The sequence below is a fragment of the Callospermophilus lateralis genome, unplaced genomic scaffold, assembly GCF_048772815.1.
Source record: "Callospermophilus lateralis isolate mCalLat2 unplaced genomic scaffold, mCalLat2.hap1 Scaffold_103, whole genome shotgun sequence".
Taxonomy (NCBI): Eukaryota; Metazoa; Chordata; class Mammalia; order Rodentia; family Sciuridae; genus Callospermophilus; species Callospermophilus lateralis.
In genome coordinates this window covers 1,890,154-1,902,546 of record NW_027510486.1, presented here as the reverse complement: position 1 = coordinate 1,902,546, position 12,393 = coordinate 1,890,154, and the positions used below count along the sequence as shown (strand labels likewise).

General features: G+C 29.5%; 1 protein-coding gene across 1 annotated transcript in view; it reads left to right on the top strand.

The window, feature by feature from the left end:
• Positions 1-12,393, top strand: part of LOC143639973 (DENN domain-containing protein 1B-like) — a 102,582-nt gene that overhangs the window by 6,360 nt on the left and 83,829 nt on the right. Inside the window, exons 4-5 of the mRNA XM_077107978.1 lie at positions 8,833-8,902; positions 9,596-9,676. Of these exons, the coding sequence (XP_076964093.1) occupies positions 8,833-8,902; positions 9,596-9,676 (151 nt within the window). The remainder of the gene's footprint in view (positions 1-8,832; positions 8,903-9,595; positions 9,677-12,393) is intronic.

The window sequence follows — 12,393 nt, the reverse complement described above, 5'->3', positions numbered from 1 at the left end:
TATATTAGTCTATGAGTGCATATTCTTATCAAAAAGTCTAGAAGGATATCTTCTTCCTTGTTTATTAAACACTTTAGCATTTGTCCTTTTTTGCAATATGAAAAAATCATTTCAATTGTTTTTTTCTGAAAAATCTGTGTTTCCAACATTTTACAAATAATAAACTATAAGTATGAAACTATAGATAGTATGTTAAAAATTATCTTTTTTAAAAATCATCTTTTCCCTGATAAAATAACTATCTTATTAATGTATTTCAGTATAGTCAGTAAGTTGATCATGGCACTGTAACAGAATTTAAATGGGAAGGGGGAGATTTTTTTCTATACTCTAGAAATGTAAAGATGTGAAAGAATAACCTTGGAAAGAAAAAACTATTGCTGATGCTGTGACTATGACAATCTTAGAGTCAGATATTAGTGCTTTTCAGTAATTTCAATTTAAAACATATAATATATTTTATGAGATGATTAGATAAATGCTAATATAAAATACTAAATTTTATTTCCTATTTTCTCCCTTTTAACAATGCTCATTTGACAGTATGCTTAAGATGTATAGCAAAAGAGTTTGTTTAACACACACACACACACACACACACACACGATGTATCAAACCAAAATATAGAATAAATAGTAAATTTTTAGAAGGAATAGGGGAAGAAAGATATTACTGTATTTCAGAACTATTACTGAAATACAGTAATATCTTATAAACTACTCAGAATTATTTTGGGGAAGACCCCCTAATTTATAGACCAGTTTTCTTTATAACAGGCTATGTTGCTTCCAATGGTGTTTGAAAGAAGATCAATTATGTTGCTCTTCTGAGAATTTACTAGTGGCTAGTCAAAGCCTCAGAGTAATGTTTGCAGTCAGTTTTGTAGGACTGTCTTGAACTCATGTATTAACTCATGTAGTTAATAGGGCTAAAATTTATTGAAGATTTTGACAAAATACTTATGTGAGGAAGTTACATAAATATTTTTAACTAGATTTTTTGATAAAAACATGTTATATTTTATCATGAAAACTAAGAAGATTCAGAGAAGGTTAAAAAAGAAAATAAGTCACTTACATTTGTGCCACATAATCAATACTTACATTTGGTATTTAGTTCTAGTCTTATTGCCATAAGACTTGTTAATGTGCATTTACAGACTTTTATACAGTAAATCAAACTAAATAATTAACTGTAGTCTTTATTCATAATTACTAAAATACATGAATGTATCTAAAGTAGTCCATGAATCCAGAAAGTTCCAGTGACTTTTATAATATCATCCATTAGTGCAGAAAATTTTTCACACATACTTAATCTGACATTTGGTTATTTTTCTCTTTTATTTCCTTAGAGGGTAAAATTTCACACACTTTTTTTTCCTTCTGATTACAGGTTATTTTTAATCAGTTACTTATATCTTTACTTGAAGTATGACTTTTGAATTTAATACCTTGTCCTTGAAGCTGTCATTTGGTACAGTATTAATGCATTTATATTGAATCATACTGCATTTTTAAGTATTATATTGTGAGAGACATTGGTTTTATTATTCATTTATTATTATTCATACTCAGTAGCAAATGAATTAAGATTGTTGGGTAGAATTAATTGTTGTTTTTCTTGTTGTTTCTACAATAACATGAACTCTGAATTTTTCTTTTGTTATCAAATATGTCTCCCCCATATTCTCATTTATGTTGTTAGCCCATAATGTGTAAATTTGTGTTTCAGTGATCTAAAAATTTTATAAGAAAAATATTTATAAATGACTCTTGAGATGTTGTTGATATTGAACAGTTAGAAATGTTTTAGAACCTTTAAAGTAGTTATAATAAAATGATACATCTATCTACCTATCTACCGACCTACCTATATAAGGAATTTTAAGATACTTTATTGCAAAGTAAAATAAACCACTGCAAATTGATAGAAAATTTTCATTAGCACAAGCAGAAAACAACTTTAATGGTTGACTTTTTGAATAGCAGGGACTCTTAAATTAATGATAATTTTCATGATGACAGTGAATTAGCAGCATCATGTAGTGTTTGTTTGCTGTAGCCACATTCTCTGCTAAGTGATTTATATGCATTATTTTAAAAAATAATTCTTGGAGTTTAAGTTAGAAATTTATATCCAATACATTAAAGCTACTTTTCTCCTGGATCTTGCTATTATGAGATTTAAAATAATTTAGATTTATGTTCAAGTTCTAAGTGGGATAATTTGTACACAGTGCTATTAAAAAAACCATGTACTCTTTTCCTCCTAGACATACACTATTATAAAACTTAGAAGTTAGTATTTTTTAAATTGTACTCATTTTGTTCACATTTTAGAAGAAAAATTAGAATTTAGGCCTATGTAATATAAAAGTTGATATTTAATTTTGAGCCACTGTAATATGCTTTAGTTATTTTCCTGACATATTAATAATTTAAATCTTACCATTATTTTTATTTAGAATTGTTTTAATAGGCTAGCAAAAATGCAAGAAATAACTTTTTTCTTGATTTGATTAACATAATTTTATGACTATAAAATTGTTGCCAAGGGTTCAAAATGAACTCTTAATAAGAGTTCAAAATGAACTCTTAATAAGGAAGAAAGATTTATGTTTAGGACCTTTGTAGTTCCCCTTGTCCCCTTTAACTCATACCAAACTCCAAGCTTTCACACTCTTCCTTTGGGAAAATCCCTTAGAAGCAGAATGTTTCAATTTTACACATTTTGTGTCAATTTTCCAGACAGAAAAACAGCCTCTAGTCATTAGATGTTTTTCTATGGAAAGGCAGTTTCCTTAGTTTTATTTGATTACTATAAGTTAGGTTCCTGCTGATCACTCAGACCGTTAGTGGTTACCTGACTATTTGACAAAAAAACATTTTCTTTCCTTTATTTAACCTTTGACTTTGGAATGTAAAAGTTTTATCAGCTCTATGGTGGGAGTCCTCCTGTGCCACAAAATGGATCTCTCTTTCTCTCTCTCTCTCCCTCCCCCACCTCTCTCTCTCTCTCTCTCTCTCTCTCTCTCTCTCTCTCTCTCTCACACACACACACACACACACACACACACACACACACACACACACATAAATACATACACCACAGGCACACACAAAATCATATCTTTTGTCATAAGTCTTAAAGAAAATTAATAATCTTACAATTAAACTTTAAATTCCTCCTGTCTTTTGTTTTAAAATAATTAGTTTTAATGTATTTGTTTTCCATTTTGTATATATTTGCAATACTATGAAAGTCACATTGACTAATATTAAAGAAATTACATGATCTGTTTTTAAATATTTAGTCTTTATAATATGTTGAGTAATTTTTTTAAATTCTAGGATTTTTAGGTTGATTGTGAAAAACAGATTTTGAATATCTTTGGATGTATAAGATTTAATGAAAAATATTAATGATAATCAGTTTAAGAGCTAATAGATTAGTTAAAATTATTTCTTTGAACATATATTATTTGAGAATTTCCTCAGAAACCACAAAAATAAAGATATGGGAATAACATTTCTTAACTCTCGCAATGTAAGTTTATAATTTACAGTATTCATTTTCTGTATATGTGTGTATTATATTCAGATCAAAAGTTTTGGGCATAGTTTCCTTTTTAAAAAAGAATGTTATTTTTCTCCACATATTTTGATTTAAAGTGTGAAATGGAATCTACTCAAAGTATTGGCATTATTATACTACTTTATATACCCTAGACTGTTTTTCTTATCAGTAAGGAAATTGAACAGTAGGATTTCTTGTTGAGTGGTTACTTTGTATCAGGCATTGTGAATTCAGTTACCTGCAAGGACCAGGTTGGTGACTCAAATGAGAAAAGTAGGTTAGGTTCCTAACTATGGACGTAAGTTTTGTGATCTGAATAACATACGACACATACAAAGACAGAAGTCAATATTCAGTTTTAGGCATTTGTAACAGAATGAAAAATGAGTGTCTAGTAGTGCCAGTTCTTTTGATTTTTATAGCAACAGAAATTGAGATTTTGAAGTGAATTATCTGAGATTTAGAAATTGACAACTTACTCAATTTGACAACAGCCACTACTCCAGGACTGTGATGATCACACAGAATATGGCCATGGGCTGGCTGGTTGCAGTGTGCAGATAGCCAGTTTACAATCTGTGTTCTAGATGCTTGCATATTTGCAAAGGAAAATGTTCTTGCTTTCTTGATGCTTCAGGAACATGTAGCTGGGTTTCGGATTAATTTCACTTTAATATAAGTTATGCTTTTATTAAAAGCTGTGAATGATGTATACTCTTTCAAAGGAGATAATATCACTGAGAACCAGTGTATATGCATAATGAGCACATTATCTGTGACTACACTCTGTTCTTTATAGTGATACTATGTACTGGCATATCAGGACATGCTTAAACAGAAGTTTGATTCTGTCTCACTCTTTCACAAATTATGTGTACAGAAAAATGCTGGCTAGCTAATGCAGTTATGAATCTTGTGATGAGGTCTAAGCATTAGAGTGTTAAATAGATTTAATTTATTTGGGAAGGCATCTTCTACATTGTTTTAGACTGTTTTTTCCCCCAAACTTTTTAGCTACAGCAGTGAAAACAAAAGCAGTATAAAAATTTAAATTGGTTTAGTTACCAAAACATTGGAAGAAAAAGCCAAATTAAATAAATCCGAGACATTAGCACATCAAAACAAATGAAAGTTTAAAAATATAAAGGAAATGCTCTGAACATTAATAGAGATACACAAATTTAGGAATTATGAGTTAGCTGATTTAATATTATACCAGAATTAGTCCAGTTTATTTAGCCATGTAAAAAACATTCAGTCATTGGATATATTTATTCAAGGGCTGGATATTTATTTTAGAAATACTTGTCTACATTGGATGATGAGCTGGATGCAGGTTGACTAGAACTCTAATCCCAAGATTGCCATTTGGCATCCTTGTAATTGTGGATAAGTTGCTTTGTATTATTTTAGTCAAATAATAGATATTAAAGTAGTAGTATAAGAATTAGACAAGGTAACACAGAAATATTGCACTGTTACACTATTTTTTTTCAGAATTTTATTCCCTTTCAACTATAAATTCTGTGATTCTTATAAACACATAAATTCTGTGATTCTTAGCTTCTGCCTCTATTCCCAGATGGATATATAACTGACTATTGAGTAATGCACCCTAAATAGAAATAATAAAGCATATTGGGGTTAAAAAAGATGATTGTGAAAAATATCCCATAAAGGTAAAGCTGGTTTTTAAATAGTCTGATTTTTAGATCAAATCATAGTATGGTGCCAGGACGAAATTCAGCAAAAGTATTCTTAGACATTTATAAAACAATAATAATTATATAGCTATTGAAGGCCTAGCGTGAGAATTTAAAAATGTTTAAAAGTAAAACTAAATATGGATATTTTAAATATTTTTTATTATCTGGATTTATCACTTTCAAAAACAAGTAAATAAATAATCCTACACATAAATTATATTTTTCTGTATCAATTAGTTGCTTAATTAAAAATTGAGCTCTAATTAAGCTTCACATATTAAAAGGAAATCATAACAAATGAAAAATAAGTATGTAGATGAGAAAACCAGAACATTTAAAAGAACATTAAGGTATATGGTCTAGAGAGAAAAAGATCATCTTACTTTTTAATAGTTTATATGGGATCTATATTATATTTTTCACTTTTATAGTGGACTAAGAAAAAAGAATAAGGTTAAATAAAGTTTCACACTATTTACATAAGATGAAAAATGACAATGTAAGATATGTAACTGCCTAAAATTAATAAATTCTTTTTCTAAAACTCATTGAGAACAGGATAGGAACAAACTGACTGATTCTTGAGTATATTAGAATTAGAGCTTGTCTTATTTAAATTTATAGGTATGAAATACATGACATTGAAATTTTCTTGAACTAGTCACTTCTTCAGGCGAACAAAAGTTGAAATGTGAATATGAAATGAATTTAAATGAAAGAATTACATTCTAACAGTATAGTATGTCTTGATAGGATAGCTCCATTAAATTATTTCTTTCAGAAACTGATGTACTCATTTGCATTTTATTGAGTTGATAACTTAATAATATTTTGTTTTTTTAATAAATGAAAGATATAATAGAGTAGGACTTAAAGACTTGAGTAATAGGAAAATTGCAGTTGTCAATACTAATTTCTGATTTTCAGATTCCCCAAAAGCTTTCACAGATTTGTCACATCCCTTTCCAAATTTTTTCAGATTCTCACACAAAGCTGTCAGCATGCTTGTTGCAAACACCTATTCCAGCATTTCTTTAGTAAGCTTTTGTTTTCATTTCAGTCTGGAGTGGTTGCTTTCTAGGCTTTTGGACAATTCTTATCCTTGGACTTCTCTATATTCCCATAGTCTTGGAGTTCTTGTTTTCTGTATCTGCCTGCATTCTTCCCTCTTAATTGCCCTTATTTTGTTGAAGATGGCTTAGGAGAATTTTTGAGTCCTTACACAATTGAGAATGTTATTATTCTATGGTCATTCTTTGCAGATAGTTTCTCTGAACATGAAATTTAACTTCGCATTTGAAGACATTGCTTTTGAGAGGTACAGTGACAGTTTGAAAGTGACTCCTTTGTATGTTACCTGTTTTGTGTCACTGGGAACTCTTAGTCACTTTTCTATCCCTTTTCTTTAATTTCATGGTGATGCTCTGGTTTGGCTCATTTGTTTTGCTATTCAGTCACCCTTTTAATCAGGAAACTTGGATCTGAAGTTCTACGAAATTTTTCATTCATTTTCAAAAAAGAAACTTTCACTTCTTCCCTTTTTTCCTTTCTTTTTTTTTAATAGCTGCTACTTGTCAACTACATGATATATGAGTCTAATAATGCCCTGATGTTTTAACATTATTATCTATCTGTCTCTTTATTATAGTTTCTGGGAGATTTTCTTATGGTACTTTCTACCTTCCCATTGATTTAAAATTCTTGCGCTTTTAGTACTTCCAACAAGAATTCTATTTTTGTTCTATAATAATTTCTTTCTCCATTTCTTTTTAATTTAAATCTAGTTTTGTTTAATAAGATCTTGTTCTTTATTCTGCTCCTAAGGATATTAGGGAAAGTTTTGAAATTCTCTTCTGCTGTTTTTATAGTCTATATTTATTTGGAGATCCTTTTACATTTGTTCATTACAAAAATGCATTTGTGTCTGTATTTCTTCAAGTATTGGGTGGTTGGACTGTTCATTTACATTCAAGAAGATGGTAGTAAAGTGAATTGGAAATATACTATGTGCAGAGGTGGGTTTAACATCTACTGTCTTGCTGGTTTTTAAGTTTCCCTTGTACATATCAATTCATACCCTTTTACTCATTTATTGCTATTTTAATAGTATTTCCAAATGGCACAGATAAATGCATTATTAAGTTTGTTAGTTTTAAGAAGTTGTGTAAATATATTTAAACATTATTGGCACTTTCCATTTTTTTAGTTACTATTTGTAATTATCTTAAAGAATTTTGTATTATTCTGCTGAGTAAAAGTACTATAGTTTGCCTAACTGTTACTCTTTTGTTATGACATTCGGTTATTCATGGTTCAAAAAGCATCATTCATCATCACTAGTAAAGCAGATATTCTATGAGGAAATTCTAATAGAATACTGTTTGTCTAAGCTTAGTTCATTGATTATTTTATCTTTAATATGCTTTATGCATGTTCTCTTCTCTGACCATTGTTTGGTAGAAGTATAACAGTGTTTTCTCTTTAAAAGTAGCTTACTATACTAATGCTTTGAAGAAAAAAATGGGTATTTGTTAATTCATAATTAACAAAACTGTTGTGATTTACTATTTTTCCATATAGAAATGAAACATGGTAATAAATGTTAAATTAATAACTGGACCAATTTTAAATATACTGGTATTTTTATTTGTTAATAATAATATAGATTTTATTGCATACAGATGATTTTTGGATTTAGTATTTAACTTTCATAAAAAATTACACTTTGATCTAGTAAAATGAATTAGAATGACTTTAAATCATTTTTGATTTTGATATCTAAAAACAATTATTACTTTTTGAAATTTTTAAATTAGTCTTTCTGATATTTGTATTAATATTTATTTTGAAATTTATCATCCTACTTAAACATCATTTCTTAAGTAAGTAAGCATATAATTCTATTATTTTTTCTTTGTAATATTTAAAAAGAAATATAGTGATGTGATGCATAATGATGTGAAGGTCAATGGCAGACCACCTGTACAATGGTGATCCCATAAGATTGTGACAGTAGTGACATGGAAGCCTCCTTGCTTGTATAAGGACAAGCAAGTATAAGTACATTCCTTGGTGCTCACATAAGGAAATTGACTAAAGTCACATATCTCAGAATGTATTTCTGTAATTAAATGACACATGACTGTAATTATATATTATTTTTAAAGCTTTTTAACTTTAGTTTTTATATAATATTATCTTTAGGATGGTTAATTTTTATCCTGTGTTTTTAGTTATTACTATGAACTAGGATTAATTTTAGATGCTGTTGATATTTTAAAAAGTATGTAATGGGCAATTTTTCAAATAGATCTTTGATTTGTGATTTGTTTTATGAGAACCAGTAGTGGATAATATGTAAAATTTTTCTGAAGCAGTAAAGAGAATAGAATGTACGTATAGTTCTTTTCTGTTCTTTAGGATCAGTCTGCTCAAAACATTATAAATTTAATGATTATTTAATCTGCCTTTTTTGATTATAAATTTTAAATATTTATGTGGACGTGTATCTACAAATGCACATTTAAAATGATTTGTTTTGTCATAGTTACTTGCCATGGTTTGAAATATATTACAAGCTTCTAAATACTCTGGCAGATTACTTGGCTAAGGAACTGGTAAGCTATATTTTTAATTTTATTTTTATTGTGTTAAAATATACATAACATAAAATGTTACCATTTTAACCATTGTAAGTATATAGTTTTGTGGCATTAAATATATCCACATTATTCTACATCCATCAATTCTAGAAATCTCTAGAAGTTTTTATATTGACAATCTGAAACTTAATACCCGTTAGACTTTAACTACCCATATCCTTCTATCCTCTTTCCTGAAAATGACCATTGTACTATATCTGCCACTATGATTCTATGTACTTCATGTAAGTGGAATCACACATTATTTATCCTTATATTCAAGATACCCATGTTGTACCATGTGTCAGAATTTCCTTTCTTCTTAAAGACTGAAGGTGGCTTTCCATTATATCTATATATGCTGAAGTCTGTTATTTTATTCAACTGTTGGTGGACACAGATTGTATCTGCCTTTTGGCTTTGCTTTTATGAAGACACTTGTACAAATACACATCTTTCAATCTTATACTCAGTTTTTCTTGGTGTATACCTAGAGGGGTTAATGCTGGGTAATCCAATAATTCTGTATTTCAGTTTTTGAGGATCCATTCTACCATTTTCCACAGTGGCTACATCATTTAACATTCCCACTAGTAATGTACTAGAGTAATTTTGATTGTATTTGCTTGCTATATTTCATTTATTAATTGATTTTTTTTTCTGTTCTAGGAAAATGATTTGATTGAAACACTCAGATCACTCTATAACCACCCAGTACCAAAGGCAAACACTCCCGTCACTTTGAGTGTGGTAAGTAATCACTAAATGCTCTAAGAAATCTTAGCAGTTTGTCATTAAAGAACAATGTTACTTTAAAAAATTATTTACCATGTCACCTATGTTTCTGCTTCTGGAGAAGCTTTAGCGATAGGACTAAGATTAGTAGGTGATAATTTTGAGCCTTTTGATGAGCTATACTTGTCATAACTTGATATATTTGAGTTGTGTATTTTAGTAGTTATTAAACTGAAGAACTAAAAAAATATTTTGAACTGAAAATAACTGTGAGGTTGTGATGATCTGATGAACTGAATGGTTGTGATGATCATTCATACTTCAGGTGAAAGTCATTTATAAATAAAGGAGTACATACAAAATGTATGTGTGTATATGTGTATATAAAATCACTAGTCCCCCTAAAATGAAAACAATTGTTAATAAGAATAGAAAATGACATTGCCACAAATGACATGCAGGATGAAAATACTGGATGAAGAGTTCTTGTTCTTTCCTTAGTCTGAAATATGTCTTCTGATATAATTAAAAAATAATGTATCATTAGAGTGTGTCAAAACAGCAAGCCTGTTTACTATTGAAACTTTTTAATGAACTGTGCCATCTATATCTAAAAATAGACTAAAAACAAAGTTTATGGTAGTAAAATGTGGATATATTCATTAATATTCTCCATTACTTTGGCATGTGAAACTGAAGGTTGAATTTTATTTATATTGATTTGTTTCTTTCACAATGATAGTAAACTTCCATATTAACAAACAAGAAAAAATTTTACCAGGCAAGAAAAATTGCTAGGATAAGTAACTTGAAGTATAGATAGTAATAGGTATTTTGTGTTTTTGCAAGATAAGGAAATCATTATTATTATTCTTTCTTTGGTAACAAATTTCTCCTTGCCTGATAAAATTATATTTATATTATAATTTAATAATAGTTTTTTTCTTACTTAACTCCATTCTTTACATTTTCACTGTCACACCCTCATTCAGGTGCTAAGCACTTCAGATTGTCCTTAGTCTAGAATCTTTCCTTCCAGTTCTTTCTTCAAATTAAACTACCTTAAAACTTGTAAGTCCACTACTGAAAAACAACTCCTCATTTTATATACAGAATTTGTTTGAACTTTTGGCCAGGCTTTCCGGACCATCCAATTCCTAATTTTACTCTAACTTTTCATGTTCTGTTTCACATTTTTTTCTTAAATCATTCCATACAGTGGTCACATTGTTTAGCCCAGTTTCTTGAATGAACATTTTGCTTTCCTTTTGCACTGAATCTTATTTATAGACTGTCTATATTTAGACTAGCTCAGGTCCAACCTTTGTGAAGCTCTTGCCACACACCTCAAGGTGTTCTTTCTTTCCTCTGATCTCTGCTGCCTTGTGTCTGCATCATCTTTTGTTGGATACCGCCAAAGTGGAAAGAGACTGGGGATGGAAAGCCAAGAAGACCCTGGATATTTTTAATCAAATTTGAGAGTCATCAGCAGAGATAGTTGTAGCTTTGTGAAGAATATACTGTAGAGAATATGGAGAAGATGCTAAGGTCTAATTGCCCAATTAGACTCTGAGGACAAAGAAAAGAAATTCAAAAATAGAGGAAAAAATAGAGGAAAGAGCAGATATGGAGAAATTCACACTCATAGGTCATGAAAACCAAAAGAATGCAGTGTGTATGGTTAATGGCAATACAGCAGAAAGGCAGCAGAAAGTGCAAGCAAAACAAAGAATAATCATTGGTTTTCCAAAAAGAATTCCTCTTTCTTGGAAAGTATTGTTTGTAGTGATTCTGACACTTTGCTAAAGAGTTATGAAAATTTATTTCCCTTTAATTGACATATAATAATGTTACCTATTTATAGGATGCAGTGTTGTGTATGTGTAGATTATTTGACAATGAAATCAGAATCAGTTAGTTATACTTGGAATCTCTGCTTCTATGACAAATTTTTAGATTTCAAATATGAGTTAAATCACTTATATATCCTACTGTGTCTGACTTGTTTCATTTAAGATGATAAGCTCTATTTTCATGCATGTTGCCACAAATGACATAATTTCATTTCTTATTGCTGAATATTCTGTTGTATATATGTATCATTTAAAAATACCTATGCATTCATTGTCAGATGGGGAGGTTAATGCCATGTCTGGTCTGTTATGAACAATGATGCATTGAACCTGGGAGTGAAGACATTCTGGTTTCCCTTCTTATGGCCAGACACCTAGTAGTGGGGATACTGAATCATATGGCATTTCTATTTTTAATTTTTTGAAGAACCTCTATACTGTTTTCCATAATGGTTGTGCTAATTTACGTTTCCACTAACAATGTATAAAAGTTCCCCTTTATACCCTCCATAACTCTTATTATTTTTTGTCTTTTGGATAATAGCATTGTAACTGGGGTGAGGTGATAACACATTTTGATTTTGATTTGCATTTTCTTGATAGCTATTTTTGTTGAGATTTTTTTCTGTATATATTTTGGTAAGTTAGGCCTTTGAATAGCCCATGATATCTTTCACATTTTCTACACCTAGTCAAAAGTGTTTGGTAAAATAACTTGTTACCTATGTTTAAATTTCATTTGCTTCTAATAACAGAATGTACCCAGTGTTACACACTGCTAATGAGGGACAATTTTGGGATTAGAACATTTATCTTCAACTACTAGTAGAGATTTTAGTTTTATGTTGCCAGATTAAAAATTTATGATCATGGAAGTTT